General features: G+C 41.4%; 1 protein-coding gene across 1 annotated transcript in view; it reads right to left on the minus strand.

Annotated features, from left to right (window-relative positions):
* The window catches only part of LOC102113545 (transmembrane protease serine 11E-like), a 42,068-nt gene extending 30,032 nt beyond the window's left edge, over positions 1–12,036 (minus strand). The window contains exons 1-3 of the mRNA XM_005517984.2: positions 11,763–12,036; positions 3,158–3,279; positions 2,346–2,464 (exon numbers count right to left, since the gene is read on the minus strand). Of these exons, the coding sequence (XP_005518041.1) occupies positions 2,346–2,464; positions 3,158–3,279; positions 11,763–11,926 (405 nt within the window). The 5' untranslated portion in view covers positions 11,927–12,036. The remainder of the gene's footprint in view (positions 1–2,345; positions 2,465–3,157; positions 3,280–11,762) is intronic.
* Between the last annotated feature and the right edge of the window lie 9,681 nt (positions 12,037–21,717).

A 21,717-nucleotide genomic window follows, 5' to 3' on the forward strand; every position in this document is an offset into this window, starting at 1 on the left:
AGGAGGGCTTCATCAGGAAGGAGTCAGAGAAGGTAACACTTGGCAGGGAGTTGCATTAACTCAGGTAATTTGAATGCTTCTGATTATCAGAGATGATTCACTTCTGTTCACTTTGCAGCTAGTGTTGAGAAAGACATTGCATTTATCTGCCTTGACTCACTGTTTCACAACATGAGTTTAAGGTATTGTTACCTACTATGACAATGGGAAGGCTTGGACATCCAAACCCTGACACCAGCCAGGGAAAGACTGCAAAGGGTTTTGGTAAATCCAAACAAATTAGAAAATCTGATAAAGAACTCAACTCTCTCCTACTCCATCACAGTTGCTGTGAAGATGCTGAGAATAAAAATGCAAATGTTCTGAGACAGCTGTCTGTCAAGATTTCAAGAGGATATGTGTGTCTGGAAAGATTGCTTTGATTTTTATCACCACAAGATGAGTTTTGCTGTTATAAAATCAGACTGACAAGGAACACACTTTCATTACTGTATGGAGCTGCTTTCAATAAGGTTACGGACAATTCTCAATCTCATACATCCTTGTTCAATGGAACACCTGGAACTAAAACCACAAAAAGTCAAACTTACGGCAGGGACCATTTATATAAGCAAAGAATTCATTAAATTTGAGAGAGGAAGATAGAATTTAGTGGCTGAATTAAGGACAGCTCTTAAGAAAAGTTACAGGAATGATGGAAAGACAACACAGTTCTGTGTATGTTTGTTATGGCGTTACTTATCAGGTACAATTAACATGCCCTGATATAATAGTTCTCACTGCTCAACCTGCACTGGTATTTACTGTCACTACTGTCAGAACTGCTCAACACCCAGAGAGGAGATGGGGTTTCTAAAGCATTGGCTTCCATTCAAGCATCTAAATTGATAGCCACCTTCAGAGGAAATCTGACTGCATTGGACACTGTCTGAAAGAGCTCCTCAGCTAAAATAAGTGGGTTTTTGCCAAATGATGCACATGTTTAAAAAAAAAAAAAAAAAAAAAAAAGAGGAAGGAATTGGAAGGAATTGAATGGGAGGAAAGGATACAACTCAGCTCAGACTCCTTCTCAGTCCTTGCCTTCCTTCCCCCTCAGCAATACACAGTGTCTTGGTCTGGGAGAACATTCCCTCTCCAAGGTCCTATATCACAAGGTGAAAAGCCTGCAATTATTAGGCAATAGATGTAAAGTGGTAGCATCTTAGCAAACACAGCTCGTGTAAGACTATACATACAGATATGTATCAGAAGCACATCCTGGGAAATCTGGTATGGGTCCCAGTAGACAAAGAGGGCAGAAAGAGAACAGACACATTCAGAGAAGAGGACAACTTGACTAAGATCACTGAAACCTTTAGCAGTGGAGCTGTGAAGAGATGCTAGTGTTGCCAAGTCCTACACAGCACCCTCCTTCTCCAGAGCAATGTCCACAACAGCTTTTATTGTGGCCAAGTGCCATTGCCCTAAATTAAATGATAGTGGGCAGCAAAGCATTGTCCTATTAACTGGGTATCTATGCATGGTTGCCAAACAGGAGGTAAGAGATATGCATCGGATTCTGATGAATGAAACACAAAAAGATACAAGCACAATCACATGCTTATTGTATAGAGGTGAACTTTGTAATTAGCATCTCTGGGGTAGTGTCTCAAAGAGAAAACAAGAAAGGAAATTACAATGTATCTATTTATTTCCATAGCTACTGTATGACTGAGATCCATTCAGCAACCTGTGCTATTTGTAGGAGGGTTTCCCAATAAAACATACCAAAGGCACAGGAAAAGGACTTGTGTGTTGTTTTCTCAACACACAGTAACAGCCCAACAGGCAGAGTTCCCCACCCTGTAGAGGAGAGGGTGTGAAAGAATGCTTTCCTTAGAGATAATGGGACATAAATCACAAGCCAGACTCAGGGCATGGAAAGAGACCACACACAAATGATGAGATTAGCTCAGCTGATTAGAGCCTGCTGCTAAAAACACCAAGGTTATGGGTTCAATCACTGTATGGGCATTTCACTTAGGAGCTGGAGCTGACAATCCTTATGAGACCTTTTCAGCTGAGAGTATTCTGTGATTCTATGATCAGTGATATAGGAGGAAGCTGAGGTTATTTTAAATATCTACTTCACCACTGAAGAGAAGAGACAGGCTAGAAGGTGCCGAGTGGCAAGCGCCTGGTGTGCGATCTATGATCGTGCCTCTCCTGCTATCCGTTTCCCAGGTCTGCCCTCCTGGGGACTGAGGGTACACCAGACCCTGTGGTCTCTGAGTGAACTGTTCACATTAATGACTCTTGTATTATCACACAGTCCTTAATGGAAAGGCACAATGATCCAAACTTACCAGTCTTTCAACCCTCTCGCTCAGGTCTCTAAACCTTCCTGAGGACTGTCTGGAAAATTCATTATTGTACCGGATGTTGTTGATTTTTACATTGGCACTGTAATAGAACAGCTTCTGATCTGTAAGGGAAAGAAGAGGAACAGGCAATAGTCATAGTACCAAGATGAATGAACTTTAGAGAAACCCCTGGCACTGACAGATATCCTGACATCTAGGGAGTGGATGAGCCTTCACCTGTATCCAACCCATTCAAATACAGCTTCCAAAAGCTAGGAGCAAGCACTCAATTCATTTAGGTGATCCAGTCCAAGTTTTCCCAGCAGTTACATTTCTGGCCAACCAACAGCACTTGGGGCTCACACATAATCACAAGCTGCAACTTACTTCTTAGTTACCTCCCTTCCTGGCCTGTCCAGTCAGCACCAAGCCCTGGCAGGAAGCTGCTAGTGATCAGGGAAAGGGAACATAGAAGCACCCCAGGGAGATATGCAGAAGGCTCTGTTTGCCACTCATGTAAGGGAGACCAGACATCATCCCAGAAGTAGGTCATGAGAAAAATGTGAAATGAGTGAAAGCAAATGAGAACCAACAGAAACCACAGCCCTAAATCACCCTGCACAGCAGGAAATGTTCCTAAGAGATTTACAGAGGTGCTAAATGAGGAAGGAAATAGAGCTCTAGAAAAGGCAGTGGGTTTTTTTCCCCAGATAAGCTTTAGACAGACTGGTAAAAACTCCCAGCATCATCTGGCACAACAGGCACAGAGGAAATTCACTAAGCACAGGAATAGTGATACATTATGCAAAACTTACCATATGCCAGAAAATAAACTAGGAGACCAATGGTGATAGCTGCTGCCACTGCTGTTCCAATAACGATTACAGCAATTTTCCAGGGCTCAAGATGTCTTATTTTGATGGCTGACGGATGAATTCTGGGGAAAAATAAGGACAAAGATTATTAAGAGATCCTCTTCTATTTAAGGCCCCCATCTCCCCCCAGAAAAAATAAGCTAAAATTTTCTCCCTCAACATTAATTGATTATTCCCAGGAATATTGACTTCTCACCCAACAGCCTTGAAAATGAAACCATGACACAAGACTATTTTGAAATAGGTGTTGGGATGTGCTAGAAGAATGCAGACAGTTTTGAGGGTTTTAGGTATTATTAAGGCCAAATCAAATAGGAATCTCACTAAGATTCTTACGTGACTCCTGACTAGAAATTTGCAAGACTGAAACTTATTTTTCAGCTAGGTAAACTTTCACACATCAATGTATACAGCTTTCAATTGCTTAAGCAAATCATTTTTGGCAGATACATTGGCATCTTTGCTCCCAAAACTGCTTTGTGCAGTAAAATTGGTAAAAAGCACCCTGTGATTTGTATAGTATGTATCTATACATTATTCCAGCTTCTCAGTCCATTTCAGCCTTCAAAACAGAGCTGAATAAAAAAGAAAAATATTTCAGAGGGACAGCCTGTGTTTCCTGTCATATTCAGACTGAATCTAAACACAAAGGCAAGTACTGCTTTAAGAACTATTTGCTGAAGTGATAGAATGGCAGGGAAGGGCAAGGACATGTGAGTAGGAACCTCACCAGATGCTTCTCTCTGCTATGCTCTGAATTATGTGGGTACTAATCCAAATTAACTCATGGAAAGCCAATGGACAGTCAGTATTATAAAAAAAACTTCCTGAAAAAACGTTGGTTACAGCTAATTCTGTCTTTGTCTATAAACTCAAAGACTCCTTAAGAACCTTAAAGCCATTTTTCTATTACATTATCAGCCATTGCAAAGCACAGAACAAGAAGCCACTATTTTTAGTAGAGTCCTTCATTCTATTTCAGAACCCTCACTCATGCAGACGTGCACACCTGCAGGTAAAGGTACAGCCTACCTCAGAAAAGCAGGCTGCAGGGATCCTCTCCCAAAGGTGTGAGGCACCTCAGAGCTCCCACGTACAAAGTACACACAGCTCACTCCCAGAACACACAGCTCATCAGCCAGAAGTTTAAATATATTCAAGTAAGTTGAAATAATTGCAACTGACCCCTGCAGCTGTGTGCAGGAAAGGGACAGCAAGCAACGTTCATGGCTCATAAATACCAAAGCAGATTCTGATATTTCGTTCTAATTCCATTGCAATGCCTTACAATTGCAATCTTATCACTTCGGCTTGGAAAACAACTGACTCAAGCCAAATATCATGATATGTGATTGAATGAAAATGGGAGTAATAATTTGTCCCTTGAATCTGTTCTGACTTGTTCTGCATGTCTTATTTAGTGTTTCCTTCCCTCCTGCTATCCTGTACAACAGCCATTAACCTCTCATCAAGATTGTGTCAAAACTCATTTGTGACTCCATAGAAAAAAAACACCCCCAAAATGCCAAACAAACAAAAAACAACTAACCAAACAACCAAAAAGAGCCCCAAAACACAAAGACTGAAATTAAATAGTCCTGTTAACAGTTCGGAGATGAGCACCTCCAAAATTATTTCTGAGACTATTCTATGAAAATTGCCTTAAAACTTCAACTGGAGAAATGAAAAATATGGAAGTACAAATAGTCAGGACTTTACCTCACCAACAAAAATATTTCTAAGTTATAGCTTTTAGGTGAAATCATAAAGCCAGTGGTGAATTCAATGTGCTTTTGTTGTTTTATGGTTTGACGGGGTTTTTTTCCCTCACCTCAGGTAATAGTCTTTTGCATGGCTTATATGTTTTGCAAATGTGTCTAATATGTTTGAAATGAGACTGAGTTACAAGAAAAGCCAATAAAACAAACACAAAAATGCATTTAACTTAAGACAACCTACTCTTGTATTCTTGTAGATATTCTCATCTAAGAAGCAGTTGTCTTGATTAGGCTGCACAGAAGGAAAAGCCTCAGAAGGTCTTTCAGCTATAATGATCCTGGCATAACCTCAAACCAAAATGCTGGGTTGGAGAAGCCCATTTGAAAGGCTGAATGCCAGCTCTGCAACACAATAGGTGAGCCTGAAGAAATTACAAATTACAAAAAGAAATTGCCTATCATATCAGTGAAACAGCAGTTTGAGAACAGAAGTAACATGGCTGGGGCACAGTTAAATAGGGCACTATAAATTTGAAACCTTTTCAGCATTCTCTTGTATTTAGTGCAAAACATTTTGTAACTCTTATTCTTTATTTCTTCTATTTCAAGTTCCATGTTATCTTTGACAAACAGAAGTCCCAGTCCACAACAGTTACTCACACTTGTAATTCTACTCACAGACATGACTTTCACCTAGTTCATGAAACATGTTTGAGAACATCATTTCAAAGAGGTGCAGAGGGGTCTCAGCACCAGCTTCTAAACTGAATTTCTTCAAACAAGAAGCTGTTTGACAAATTCATCTTAGAAAGTCACTTGAGAGGGGTAGGAGGTGCTGTTTGGGACTTGGATGTCTTTTTTCTTGATTCATCCTAAACTTTCCCCCTTCCTTTATATATAAACAACAAAAAGCTATTAAATTTTATCCTCCACTCCTAATTAATTTTAAAAATGAAAATTGGTTTTAAAAACAGCAGGTATTTTTGAGCAAAATATCCTTGGTTAGGCTGTACCATCTGGATAAACATCTTGAATAGACATGCTGCAGACTAAGAGGATTTCTAATCCTGGTTTTCAAAGATATCTGTGAGACAAGCCCACAAAGATTACTGAACTGATATTTTTTTATTCCCATTAACTTTGAACTTTATTACTGCTTTGCTGTACCTTCTAAGGTTCATTCCTCAAAAATTAATTATTTTATCTGACGTGTCCCACTGTGTAAACTTGAACAGTACTTACAGGGATTCAGTACACACAAGAGAAATAACTGTGCCAGAAATGCAACAACTGAGATCCATGTGATGACCTGACAGGGCTTGAACACTCTGGAGTGAGCTGATAAAAGTTTAGTGCTGTGAATTTATTTTTCTCAGACCAAGAGTCAAGCAGTCTTTGTTTACTCCATGGCAGCTATGTGCTCAAAGGGAGGCAACAGGGACCAAAGCTTAGAAATGCCTGCTAAGATTAAAAACACTCCAGCTGGGAAGGTCACTGAAGTCCTCCAGAATAGAAGTGGATATTTTATGCCTAATCCAAATACCTAAAGATGAAAGCTCCCCATCAACCTCAGAGGACTTTCTGACAAAGTCCCTTCTACTTGCAGCTTAAGTGGCCCTTCCCTCTTCCCCAGAAACTCTGCTCTTTCCCAGGAAACCATGCCTGTGCTGTAATCTTAAATGCATTGCAAACAAGGACTGGATTTCAGTCTTGACAGAAGGCTGCCAAGTCTCAGATTAAGATTTTTCCAATGAGGATGAGGAGTGAAATACTTACTGGCAAAGAAAAACAACAAAAACTGACACAGAATTGTTTACACTGACATAACGATTTTACTTCTTTGTCCTCTCTCACTTTCCCAGTAATTTCCAACATTGTCTCAGCTTATTCCACTGACATTCAACTGACATTTTCCCAGAAATACCCACTGAGACCTTTCCTGAACACTGGTATGTGATTTGGAGCCCTGCATTCCATACTTGGGTTCCTTCACATCATGCACAAAGAAGCCTTTCAGGAACCTTTTCCTCAACAAGGAGCTCACACTAATGACTACAGAGCCAGAGGGATCTCCCTCCCGTTATGCATTTTAGAAGGCATAAGAAGGGCACAGTTAATTATGTCTGAGTTTTAGTAACAGAAGAACATCAAAAGAAAAATGTTAGTTTCAAAGGAAAATTAAAACTATTGCCTAATACCCTAACTTGGGTTTTTAAGGGTGTTTAATGAACAAATTATAAACATTGCATTAAATAAATCATAAATGCACTTGCTTCACTGCAGCCTGAAACTCTTAGTTTATAGAAGAAATCAGTGTCTTTTACCTACTGAAATTTAGATTCACTTCTTGCAAAGAAGCAGAATTGGAACTGCCATCTGTGAGTCAAACCATCTTCTTTCTGGTTTTCCCCACCAGGGCTGGAAGCACACTCAGACAGCAGTGGGAGACCTCCACTACCTGCAGTGAGCTTCGTGTCTAGCTAAGTCATCATGCACCAGGAAAGGGAGCACAGGCTCTGCTTTGACACGCACCCACTAGCAGTGGCTGCTGAAGAAAGGTGCTGACAGGACAGGCTGATGAAAAGCCAAACCCAAAACAGTCACCTAGAGATGATCTCTTGTGGGCTATTACATGTCCTTTGCTTTCTGTCCTTCCTATAAGAGAGACATGCTTAGATTGACAAAATTTCTCCACTGTTATATGATACATATAGTACCTATCTTTTAAAGTGCTTTGAGAAAAAAAAAATACAAAAATCGCTATAGCAGTACTTGTAATATTATTTGACAATGTAATATAGCATAATAAATACACAAATAGTAGGACAGTGCTTCAATTTGTTTACTGAAATAAATCTCTTTACTGGTACATGAAAACTATACTTACCATCACTCCCAAGGAGTTCGGCAAGTCTGACACAGCTCTTCTGCTGCTGTGCACCTGTGAGAGCTTATGTCAACTCAGAATCTGACCCAAAGCATCCACCTTCTTCTGTAGTTTAAAAGCTTATATTTCTGGATAATAACATATATTTCTGTGCTTTATACTTTATGTCCTGGTTTTGACTGGGATACAGCTAATTTTCTCCTTAGTAGCTGATACTGAGCTGTGTTTTAGGCTTAGTGTGAGAATAATGCGGGTAGCACAGTGATTATTTAGCTATTGCTCAGTAGTGCTCACTATCAGTCAAGGACTTACCAGTTTCCCACATTCTGGCAGTGAGTAGATGCAAAAGGAGGTGAGATGGAGCATGGTCAGAACAGTTGGTCTGAACTGGCCATGGGGATATCCCATACCACAGAGGGTCATGCTCAGTATATAAATGGGGGGAAAGTTGGCTAGAAGGGGTCATTTCCTTCTGTAGCATGGCCTGGGCATTGGTCAGTGGGTGAGCAATTGTATTGTACATCAGCTGTCTTTCTTGGGATTTTTTTTGCTGCCTCTTTTATTATTATTATTATTATTATTATTATTATTATTATTAGTTAGAATTTCAAATATTAGAATGCTCTTATCTCAACCTATTGGTTTTTACCTTTTTTCCCCTAAATATCCTCCCCATCCCACTCGGATGACAGGCAGTGTGTGTGTGGTGTGAGTGGCTGCATGGCACTTAGCAGAGGTTTAACACAGAGGTTAAACCACAATATATAATAAACAGTTGCTAGGCTGGGTAGATAAAGAGTGAAATGTAATCTAGCAATGCATTTTCACTGAACATAGATGGACAAATTTCTTCATGGGAAAAATGCTGCTGAAATTAGTGAAAGCTCCCTAGACAGGTGCTTCAGCTGATACTGAAACCCCAGGCAACTCTCCAGTGGCAAAGAAATTGGATAATTTCCTGTGTTCAATTCTGTATAAAATCTGTCCCCCTGTTATCATCACATCTGTCCACAGACTACATGAAGCTTTCAGATTGTCTGACATCAGAAGCATTTCAAATGAAGTCACCCCAAGCTTTGTGTTAGCTTGGCTTCACCCAAAAGGAGGGTCTGTATGTAATAAAAAACACAAACATGGAAGGAGCATGTGGTGGAAGCAGAATGCCTTGATTTGCAAAGCTTATGCTGACCCAAAATTCCCAATCATAAAACTGCGTGGGAAAAAGCCAATAAAGGGAAACTCTTCTGAAAGACCCTCTAAAATGAACAGCAGAGGCCAGAAAAGCTGATGGGATTACACTGGGGCTTGCTCAGGGAATGAAGATGACAAGATTTTAAGGCCCAGGAGGAGGTCTTGCCTCATTCTAGCTTTCCTGTCTAAAATGGCCAGAAACTGAGGGAAATCAGCAAGGAAACATCAATGGTTCCAATTTCATATGAGGAAAAATCAGCTGTGATGTGTACCAGAAGCAAAGGCATTTCACTAGGGTTTGCTGAATTCAGGATCTGCTCTGGGACAAACTGAGCAGATTAGGTTTCTCTTTGACACCATGCAGGAACCACATCTGCCTCCTGCAATAATCAAGGTAAACTCCCACTAATGCCAGTGGCACATGAGTGTCCTTGCACCAGGGCTGGTATCTATTTCCTGCTACACCTCAGCAGTCTGTAATTTGCATTCATTTTGCCCACCTACTGCATGACAAATTGGTGCAAGCGGCGCTGCATTTCCACCTGCATATTCACTTTTAGACTGCCACATACAGCACCAGCTACTCTGTACCTCACCCTGCCAGGGCACGAGATCTCCACAAGGAAGCTGCAGAGAGGACACTGCACCTGCTTCCCAGAGTGCAGGACACAGCACAACAGCAGGACAAGACCAGCAAGGCTGTCTACTCCACCCAGTTTTCCTCAACAGGTTTGCTTCCTGAAGGATTTTACAGAGCACACGTTCCAACTTAGCTTGAAATTCCTTGAAAAGGGGCATCTTGGAACTGGATAAAGCAAATAGTGAAACTCCACTCTTAGAAGGGACTAAGGCGGAGGAGGATGAGCTCAAACAGCAAAGCTTACAGCTGCACACTGATCCACATCCCAGCCCAGCCAAGAACTCTGGACACGTAACAGGCTACACAGGGGCTTTGATTAAGACTAGGCAGTTTCCATCCCTTCCCAAATATGCAAATATTTAACTATCCAACACAGATTTCCCCTAATGTACTTCAGATTTTATAATAATTTCAACAACCATTTAAACAATTAAATCCTTTCCTAAGTAGGAAACAACCAAACTGTACTCAGAGGTTATTTAACTACCCTCTAGCACAGTGTCATTAAAATTATTTACACCACTGTTGATATCACAAGGACATGGCAAGTAGATTTACATCTGACTAGAAAAAAAAAGGCTTTTCAATTCTGTTAGGTAGAGAACTCTCCTTTAGTTTTCCCTGTTTATGTAACAAACATAAACTGATAAACACAACTGATGGGGATTTCTTCTTTACCTGACACTTAGAGTAGCATATCTTTTAAGTTATAAATATTAAATGGGGCAGAAAATCTTTGGGTATTGAGCAGGGTACTACTAATCAGCAAAGAACACAACAATGAACTTCATCTTCTCCAAAGTCAGGGCTATTGACAAAAATGATATTGTTTCCACAAAATGAGAGCAACTTTCAGTGGGAACAAAGAATAAGTTTTGTCCAATCAGAAACAATATTTCTATTTCATCATGCCCTGAAATTATTTTAAAAACTCAACTTTTAAAAATACTGAGGGTGGAAAAAATAAGTAGTACCTTGCAATCATCCACAGCCATTTGCCCAAAGCAACACAGAGAGAAGATTAATGTTGAAATCTTTAACAATCACACACAAAAATTAAAGCATCCGGCCATGTCATTAGGATGTAAAAAAATAATTCCATTTCTTTTGAATTTTGTTCCTGAGGTCATACTTTTAAGCTTCATCAAGTGCTGAGAACATTATAATAATAAAAAAACAAAGCCACGGAAGACTGAGCATCCCCCTATTGCCCCATTAACCCAGAATCCAGTGAGTTAAACAGGAATTACAAATTCCAAGAGGCTTCCTGTACATCTAGAACCCAACCTCTGTTCTGACCCAAGAGACAATAGTAGAGTGTTACAGCTGGAAGACTTATTTTTGTAAAAATACTCTGAGCATTCCAGTGCGGTCTGAAATACTGTTATGATAAAATAAAACTAAGGATATCCAGCATCTCTGACTGCATGAAATACTTTCTGATACAAATGACCTACTCACTACTCCCTAGAAATCATGGCTTTGTCATTAAAATACACGGGTTAAAACCAGAATGGTGAACACCAATAGTGTTCTCCTTTATGCAGTCATGCTGACATCACCTATTTAACCAGGATTTTTTTCAGGATTTGGGGGAAATAATATTGCGACTACACCTGACCAAATGCCAAGTTTTTTTCAAAAATCACTTGACTGTGACACAAATAAATGCCTATTGCAGGTAGAATAAGATGATCAGAGGGAAGAAAAGATAAGTGTCAACCTGACATCATCTTTCTAAACAGACAGCAAATCATTGTGCTCCTGGCCGTGCTAGAGAAGGATTTCCTTCTGCATTTCTCATTCCAGCCATGTTACTCTTTTCATCCAGACCACAACCTCCAAAACCACCCTTTCATCCTGCAATTTCTTGTTCAGCTTTCCCTCCGTTTATCATCCCTTTTCAGGCTGCACATTTCAAACAGATCCATGATGTACCCCAGGTCTAAAAGGATGAAAGTGGCATAGGTAGAGCACTGAGCACCAAAGCTAAATCAGATTTCTGCTCTGGATCTATGGCCTTGAAGCCCTAAAGCTTTCCCGCAGACAGTACCTTTACCACCATTACACCTCAAAATTAAACTTCCCAGATTAAAACATGCCACCTACTTTTGAAGATCCCATGGTAGGTCCCGGTAGTCCTGGTAGCCTTTCTGCCCGCCAACAAAGGCTTGACTAAAGTCTGGACTGCGCAGAGAATGGTGCTGGAAAACGCAGGAGTCACATTGACTGGTGTGACGGGAAGGGAAAGGTGTTGAATGAAGATCCTTCATTGAGGCACGGCTGGCGCAACACCCAGCACCCTGTGGGTTATTGCAAAATGAGGGAACGAACTTCAGAATAAAAACAAACAGAGGTAAGCATGGAGTTGATAAGGAGACTGTAACCTTCCGATCAGCTCCGCATCAAAGAGCTCCCCAGGCAGAGATGGAGTGAGCAGATAAACCGGCCCAAGCAAGAAGACTTGTTCTTCACTACAGAGAAACAGGAAGTGCGTGAGATTTCCCTTTTCCAGCACTCCCTTTCTGTCCAGCTTTTATCCCTACAGCAGGCCGTGTCCTGAGTGGCTGCACCTTCTACCACATGCTCGTTGTAAAACCCACAGCAGAGAGGCACCACAATGTCCACAACGCTCAGTCACTTGTCTTCTGAGAGAGCCAACACAAAAATAAATAGGGACATAAATGGCTTGGTCAGCCAAGCCTGATCTACCTCGGTGCTCACTCATCCACAGCTGTCCTGGACTCCCTTGGCATCAGGGACAAGACAACTATAAGTATCCAGCCTCCTAATTACATGTTAGTCATTTAATGGTTGGCATAACCCCGCCTGTGGAAAATGCTTACTCTGTGAAAAGGGCCACCAATCTCCTTGGAATTCCCTTCTCCCAGCACAAACGTGATTCTTCAGAGCCAACTGGAAAGGGGGAAAATGGAGATTCACTAGTGAGAAAATGTGCAATTACATCGAAAAAGCAAAAATCACAAACCAAAAAGTAAAATTACAAGAAAGCAAATCTGTTTTCTGCTGTTTGATGCACTAGAATTCGTGCCAAAAAGCTTGAAGCATTTAGTTCTCCCATGAAGTCTCAAGATTACAGTCATTTTTGTTGAAACATTCATTATCTTCCAGAAACAGCCTCAGCATAAAGGGAGGGGAAGAAAAAAAAGACAAGACGAAAATCTGAGGAAAATTTTACCTAAACATACCAAGTAGTTTTCCATCTTTCCCCAAAGTTATCCATTCACAGGCATTTCGGTGCAATTGTAGGAGCATCTGGGCAGACCGTGTTCAGGACAGTGGGACAAGCTGATCACTGCTGAACAGCATCTGCTGTTTCTGTAACGATGATTTCTTCATGTGCTTTGATCAAATCAATTGGGGCTTTTTGGCTTCTCCGAGCTCCCTGTGGAAAGGACATTGTCGCAGTTGCCTACCTTAGCTGAGGATTTACTGACTGAGTGCACAGGTACCTGTGCAAGCACTAATATCCTCCCTGGGCTGTACCTTCCATTCCCCACCACCCACCCTGTTTTTTTCTTTTTCAAAATTAGTAAAACTCAAAAAAGATTGTGCACAAAGGATTCCCTGCTCCACCCAGAAACACACACATCCCCACAGGAACTCAAGCACTTGGTGGAGTGATGAAGGTTGATTACAAACCAATTTAATGCAGGAGTCAAGAAAACACCTTAGAATTCCTTGGTGAGGTTTTTTCCTCTTTTTTTTGGGGGGGGGGAGGTTTTTTGGGTTGTTTGTTTGTTTGTTTGTGGGTTTTGGGGGTGTTTTTTGATTTGAGGTTTTTTTTGTTTGGTTTGGTTTTTTGTTTGGGTTTTTTTTTTTAGTTGGGTTTTTTTTTTGTTATGGTGGGAAAAGGTGGCCCTTGAAGTGCTGACCCTGTGAGATGTGGAGAATTCTCCCTGATGTGTGCAGAAGTGACCACCTGGATGAGGTAAAAAATGTATTACAGGAGAAGTAGGTTTTAGCAAACAGCTAGATTTTCAGACATCATTTACCCGAAATCTTGAGCCCTGAAACAAGAATGAAAGACATGCATTAGAATTGCAAAGGTTCTCAGGAAGAAGTGCCAGAGAAAAGGAATTGGACAACAGATGAATGAACATCTGGTAACTTTCAGATCACACTAGGATAGACTGCTCTTGTTGTTACCCCAGAGTATGAATAACAAAGATATTCCTGAAAAATTATTTCATTTTCCTACAACCAAGAATATTTTGCAACCTGCCTAATAAAACTCTAAGTAGGTTGCCTTTGTTTGCAAATTAATTAAACATTAAAATTAACTGTCCTGCAAAACAGTGTGAAATAAGGAAATACTCTTCTTTCAGATGATGCAAAACCAATTTACACATACCTGTGTCCCAGGAACAATGGTACAGACAGACCAAGAAAAGACAATAATTAGCAAATAATTTTCCTCACAATAAATTATCAAGTTGCAAAGTGCTTGGTATTAGGGTGTCATTCAGTAAGCTAGGCAATTAGTAATCTTTTTTGGTTAATACTAGGGAAGCAGTACGGAAACTGGCTATCAAAGCGTGGGGTGGAAATCCAAGAATGTGGGTACACAGGATTTTGTGAATGAAAGTGTAAAAAGATGTAATAACCATTCTCTCTCTTTAACCCTGCAAAGTCAGCCCAGCCGGTCAGACAGACTGCTTACCTAAGAACGGTAATAACAGACTGCCAGGGTTTGTGTTTGCATACTTACACAGGCTCACAGGCTCTAGAGACAAAATACACCTTTAGAGAAGACCACTGGCCAGTCCTGTAGCAATAACATCTTCGGAATTTACAAGCAAAGATGTTTTGCATAACTGTCTACCAGTTACTCAAGCCAGGCTATGAATTTCAGACCAAAGACAGCAATCAGTCATTACTTTGAAACTGAGAAGTGAGTGTTCCTTTCAGTGATGTTTAACAGAACTGACAGAAACTCTCTTAAACAGCCAGAATGTTAAACAACCTGAATTAATTAGAGCTGCTCTGAGCAGGGGGTCCAACAAGATGACCTCTGTACATCCCTCCCAATCTAAATTACTTTGTGATTCTCTGTGAGCATCTCACAAGACCAAACTTGTACACTGCAAGGAAATCCTTCCCTTGGACAAGTCCACTCCTTTTTCCATCAGCACATCTGGACATCTCAGTTATGGTTTCAGGCCTCCCCCTCCCAAAAAACACAAAAACATGCTGCATTTGGTCTTCAAAAATCAGCAGAAACTCTAAATGGGCTGTATTTCATCATACTTTTTAATTTCAGCTGTGGACATGCTACACAACTTTACTCTTTTGACTGGAAAAGGCCACCAGTTCATTATCCCATGCTTTCCTATGCTACATGAAATACCAGCCATGGCTTTTAATAACGGATGGTGGTTAATAACTGATAAGCAGAAAAACAAAGGCAGAAAATTCATTAATAAATAGAATTATTTTCCAGAGCCAATGTGAGGGCTGGGAGAGAAGCCAGGGCCTTCACCTTGAGCCTTGAAAAGTCACTTGGGGCAAGATTTTACTACGTGTCCATGTGCCTTTGAGATACTGAACACGCGGAGACTGGGATGCTACAGCAATGGCCTGAATCTCTGAAGTATGCTAGATCCTGCCCTGGCTGGTTTCCAAGCAGTCCCTCTTTCCAGGCCCTTGTAACAGAAACTGCTACACCCGTCTGAGTTGCAGCCAGGGAGGCCAGCCCAGAATACCAGCAACGCCCTTCAACAACAGAAGTCCCCCAGTGCCAGAGTCATTAAAAAAGAATTCATAGCCCATCGCCCTGTTTGAGGCAAAAAGGTTGTACACATGTGCCTGTGCTCTGCAGCTGCCCAGGCAGAGCTGCTGCTTGGTGCAGTGAAATAGGCTAGCCTGCATCTTCTGTCAGGCTAGCAAGCTGCTCTCTACATCCAGTGCATGAATCCTCCTCTCCCTGTTGCTCTCCCAGCATCTCTAAAGAGGTGGGAGCTCTTCACATTACTTAGACTAGGCCTATAAAGAAACAGAGCATTTAAAAATACAAATAAATCCTTTACTGTCACAGGTCCAATTAACAAAAGAAGAGCAGCATTGTTTCGCATATCTGAAGTGCTAGAGGTACTGGGAGCACTTGGACAGAGCTCTGGGGATGGAAGCACACGCAAAACAAGGCTTTTCCTACATCTCTACATCCCCAGAAAATAGGTAGCATGGGTTTGATCTTGTATTATTTGTTAGCAGCTAAATTGTCTGGTAGAAGCCAAACAGAGTCTGAGATGCTTTCTGCAGATATTACCTGTTCCAGTTTACTCTGCAGAAGCATACAAGATCCTACATGGCATTCTTGTCAGTGCTGACCTGATTTATCATGCATGAGCCTTCAAATTTGACATAATGAAAATCATGTCCAAGACCTCTATCCTGCAGCTCTTTTGACTCTGGCTGTATTTTCAGCCACAGTTCAGGGGATCAGTCACTCTGATAGAAACATGCAGAGTACCAAGTGAGGGTCCCACTTGGTTCACTGCCTCCCTATGAGACCTTCTGTCTGAGCTCTCTCTCGGGTAACTTGCTTTCTACTTAGGTGGCACAGAATGGATAGCTTTCCCTTCCATGCCCCGCTGTTTCCATTGATTATTCAAAGGCAACAGTGCCAGACAAGTTTGGGACAACAGCACTGTTACAGCATCTGAGGGTTAAGCATGAAAAAGACCTGGTGTCAGGCTTCTTCAGGCTGGCTACCAGAGCACTCGGCTGCCACAGACACAGCTGAGGGGCACAGTCAGCTCACCTGAGACAGTACCCACCCCTTAGCCATGGCCATGTGCCTTCCCTGAAACTTCTGAGGCACTTGGAAGAACAGAATCACAGAGCAGCTGAGGCAGAAAGGGAGCTCTGGAGATCATCTAGCCCAAAATCACTGCTCAAAACAAGCATAGCTGGATGAGTGTGCAGAGGATCATGTCCAGTTGTGTTTGGAGCATCTCCAAGGACGGAGACTCCATAATCTCTCATGACAACCTGGTTCAAAGTTCAAGTACTCTCACAGCAAAAAAGTTTTTTCTTACATTTTCATCATGCTCTAGCATAGGAGACATTATTTCCTATCACAGTCCCTCCATCTGGTCTGTCCACTGGAGAAGGAATGCTGCCACCAACAGCCCCCTTTGGTATGCAGGTCGTCTGCTGGCCTGGAGAACAGTGCCAGACTGTCTGAGTCACAGCTCCAAAGGCTGCAGGTGATCCCAAGAGCCTGGTGAAGGTCAGAGACGTGTGACAGTTGCTGTTTGTTTGTATTGATTTTGCAAAGAACTGTGGTTAAAACAGGCTCTGGATGCCAGGCTGATGGCAAGCCCTTCCTCAAGTAAGGGACAGCCCAGTGGCACAGCTGGAAGGTGGAAAGCATAGGCACAGAAGAGACAAACATCACATAGCAAGCACAACTCTGGTTTACTGCAGGGAGGAAGAAATTCAGTGGCTAATCAAGTGAATTGGAGGTATGCTGTGTATTTCTCAGACCTGTGCACACTTATATAAAAGAAAGAGTTGCATTTGCTGGGTGACAAGTTCCTTAAAGCTCTTTCTTAATTGAAACAATATTTTTTGCACCTGAGAAAAAGCCACAAAAATTGAACTGCAAACAAAATATTCTTCAAAGGAAGTGTGATTTAAGAAAGGGTTCAACTAAAGATAAAGGAGAATAACTGCCATGTGCTCTATTTGTTTCTGAAGTCTTCTATCCAGATGAGTTTTGAAAAGCTATCTTTGCAGCAGTGATAGATCAGACACCCACCAAGCTGAAATACTGACAGCTTTGTTTTATAGAAGGATGCTGTTTAGCCACACGTAAAAAAGATCACAAGAATTATTCTTCTCTTTAGCTCTTCACTTCAAACTCTTTGACAGAAACTCCACCCACATAGCCAAATACAACCACACCAGCTGAGCATATCCTTGGGTCACAGCACAGTTACCAACCTAACTGAATGCTCATAAATGCTTCAAGTGTTACATACGCAACACAGGCCCTGTCAGAAACTCAACACAAAGCTGTTTTCTAAGCCATAAAAAATATTTGTTAAAATTATGTCCTTTAAGAAGTCTGTCTCTAATGCTCCCTTTTTTGCACTGGACCCAGTAAAATGTGACAAAAGGGCTACTCTTCTTTTAAACAAATGGCCACCTTCCCATCTATAGCCAACATGGCATGTCCTGTAATACTGCAATAAAGCTTTTTATTCTCTTAAATAACCTCAAATTCCAAGTTCATCCTGCTGGCTGTTAGGTACTACAGACCAGGATTGTTGAACTCCAGCATGTAGTTCCCTTTCAGTTCAGAGTATGGTACAATTTGTACCAAATTTCTCATAATGACAGTGTTTTCAATCTACAAGAATCATCAGGAATTGTCAGTATGGGAGACCAAAGCATGCCACTGCAAACCTCATTATCTTTATCCTTTATCCTTTATTAACTTGATAAAGTTCTCAAAATTACTGCTGCTCTGATATCTTGTTTGCAAGAAGGGTGACAAGCTCAAAAAACTGACCCATGATGCCAGAAACACCTGACTATATGCCTTTCCAGCCTACTCTTCCACAGGACAAAGCTCTGGCTTCGTTGTTGCAGATAAGCAGACAAAACCTGCTCAGCCCTTGCTCTCACAGCCATAGTCTACTGTACTTAACATCAATTTAGGGGAGAGAGGGATGCCAAGCTTTCTGATAGGAGAAGCCTGAAACTCACGCAGTGCCCCAGGTACCTGTGTTTAAAGCCTCCAGCTTTAAGCAGCTGCAGCCTTCTCAGATTTTGCAGGCAAACTAAGTAGCATCTCTGCATCTTCAAGGCAGCAGGAACACAGTGCCTTGTCCTCCAGCTCCTCTCTAGTGAGTTGAAGCAGAGCACCACCACCAGCTGCCAAGGGCATACAGCTCTTGTACAATACAATTCACCCTCTAGTGGATGATACAGGACCTGTTTACCTGCACATAGATTTGGGTAACTGCTGGCCAGGTGGCTAAATTCTGTCCTGGTCTGGATGACATTTTGCTCCTCTAAAAGCTTCTAACGATCAAAAAAGACAGATGATTAAGAGTACATAAAAGCCAGCACATAAATCCATGGTATAGGATCAGTGTAGCATTCTAAAGTCTCCAACTTACAGTGGCTTACTGTGATGCAGGAAATTAGTAAGTACATGAAACAGAAGGTAAATGTAACAGATTTTATTAAGTTTACATATAAATTACAGTCTTGTGTGTTATGCATGATTGTATAGTTAGATGTATCCCATTCTGCCTTGAGTGAAGATGTTAATCCCTCTAAAAACACAGATGGGAGAAACTGCAGCTTGTAGCTTCACAAATAGGTGAAAATGCAGCTTAAAATAAATACAAGTCTGCTAGAGCACCTAAACACAGTAAAACGTTTTGGCTTCAGTTTTCCTTAATTTCCCCTCATGAAAAGCCAGACAAGGTTGACAGAGTAGTTTTGCCACAAGTAAGGGGTTCAGACCCATCATGCCCAACCACACCAATACTCCCTTGGATGAATTCTGTTCTTTCAAATGCTCTTCTTGATAGTCACCATTTGTACTGCTCTGCATCATCAAGAGACCTCAGAGCATGTGAACTAGATTGTTTCCAGAAAAACTGGAACAGGAATTTCCAGATGCTACAAGGAGAATCTCCATAAGGTAGTCCAATAGAAAGGCTTCTAAAACATCCACCAAGTAGATGCCAGGTCCTCTTCATCCCCACTCCTCCTGGCTGCACTGTGCTGGCACTTAGCAGTAAGGGAGATCAGGTATCTCTACAAGTACACCCTCAGAAATGGCAGCTCCTTAAGCAAATGACAAGTTGAGTTTCTAAGTTTTGTTTGCTCCACTTTGGAGAACGAGGTTTACTCCAGCCTTTGAGACTGAGCTAAATGCTTAAGGCTGCCTGATAGAGTACCCAAAAGAAGCAAATTGGAAAGTTCACCAATTCAAAATTAATTTTTTGGACATCTACTTATTTGTTTTGGGGAATCAGTGAGAAAGTTGGTATTTGCAACCCTAAAAATGTGAAGTGTGCAAGTTACTATGAAATCCAGCAGATGGGGAAACCATTAAACCCCTTGAAGACCCAAGCCTAAAGTGCTTTAAGAACTGAAAATCTATAATATTTCATAATGATATTTATGAAGAAAAGTATAAAATTTTATTTACCATCCTGGCAAGGCAATTGCTACAACCAAGAAAAAAAAATCATATATAACTTTCATATATCAGTTTTAAGCTTCCTGTAACAAGCAATATATGTCAAAGACATGTTTGGCTGAAGAGGCTGAAATGAAATTTGTTGGGCTCAGACCTATGGAACTAGTCTGATAGTGTTTATTCCCTGTGTAGAAATTAAACCACCAAGTTTGTTTCTGAAGCTCACAACATTCCACAATAAAAGTTCCTGGAGGGGGAAAAAAAAAAAAATCAAGTGCCAGGTATACACAAGTATAGAACACACAACAGCTGCAGACCTTCTGTGGGCTTCCAACTATTGCAGTACCTCCAGTGAGACTCTAGAAAAGCATTGTTCTCTGGACTGACAAACAGATCAAGGGACATGTAACCAAAACACTTCTGTTATCACTGCTCTGGAGGGATTGCTGCTCTGTTTGGCAGCACTGGCAGCGAGCTGCAAGGTCCAGAGGGGATCCCTGAAATGCCATTGACTTTGCCAGCTGACTGGTGTTCAACTTGAACAAAACTCTGATCCTAAGACTATAATCACTGAAGGCCTCTTTCCCCTGGCCCTTCTGACTAAGAGCATGCTGAAAGCCTGCTGTTTGCCTTTTCTAGCCTGGCAGAAAGTCCTTGCTTGCTTGCCATGCTGGACCAGCTCTGAGTCTTGGCAGTGTGGCCAGTATCTCCTCTCCTGAGTTCTTTCTCTTCTGACCACAGAGGGAGAAGAGAGCAGTTGAGTGGCTCATTATCCAGCAATTAAGTCCACAGCACTTGCTGTTGTTAGGATCAGGATCCACATGAAGCGTTGGAAAGCTTGCAGACACACCAAAGAGAGCACCCCCACCAAGAATAGGTGTGTTCTGCTGCTGGGTTGTAGAAAGCATTGGGTATCTACCTGGCTGACAGAAACATGGCTCCTGAAAACATGAAGCCAGAGAGAATATGATGTTTGTGTGGCAGAGATGAAACAAGTCAGCTACAGTCTGGCAATGAACACAGGCAATTCTTACTGCCTGTGAGAAGAGAGAGATCTGTACATAAGATTTCTGGGTCTGTCAGAAGTTCTGTCCTGCTCTGAAGGAGAGGGACATTTCCACTGTAATGCAAAAGCTTTTTTTTTTTTTTAACAGGATACAGCTAAAGATGCACATATAAAACTACAAAGACTTGAGAACAACATTTACAAGAATAAGAAAAATAAGTTACTTTGACAATGTTCATACTAAGATCATTACAATCATCCATCCTACACAAAAGGCAAAGGACTTTTATTCAGAAAAATACAGTCTGGAAAGATAAAAATGTAAATTAATTCAGCTAAATATTGTGCTATGACAACAGACTGGTAAGAACATAAAGTGGTTTTTGGTCTTAAGTCCAGCAATCACTCCCTTGGCAAATGCTGTGGTAGAGACTTTTTTTGTGAAGAGATGAGCAGGCATATGTTCACTTGTTCAAGAAGGTGGACACAAGCTGGTGTTTTCCACTGAATTTCTCTCTCAGGCAAGGAAAAGTTCTCTATTCACTTAAGTAACAGTCCAGTGTGATAGTAGGAACCAGGACTTCTCTAAGCCATCTTCCACTTTCCATTACAGTGCATTCCCTGGAATGACGCAGGAGCTCAAGAATTCAGAAGTACCAGCAGCCTTGGAGTCAGGGCCTGGATTGTAGCTTGTCTGTGGATAGATAGGGCCTTGTGAGCACACAGCAAATGGATGGGCCAGGTTTCAGTTATGGCTTGTCTTGGATGCTGGTAGATGATTGTTTGGGCTCAAACACTTTGCTTGGGTATAAAAGCTGGGGCCATGACATGTGGCCATGGAGAAAAAAGGGTCAGTATATTGCATA

Source organism: Pseudopodoces humilis, chromosome 6 (genome assembly GCF_049639895.1).
Source record: "Pseudopodoces humilis isolate 2021_Gansu_Grassland_sample_001 chromosome 6, ASM4963989v1, whole genome shotgun sequence".
Taxonomy (NCBI): domain Eukaryota; kingdom Metazoa; phylum Chordata; class Aves; order Passeriformes; family Paridae; genus Pseudopodoces; species Pseudopodoces humilis.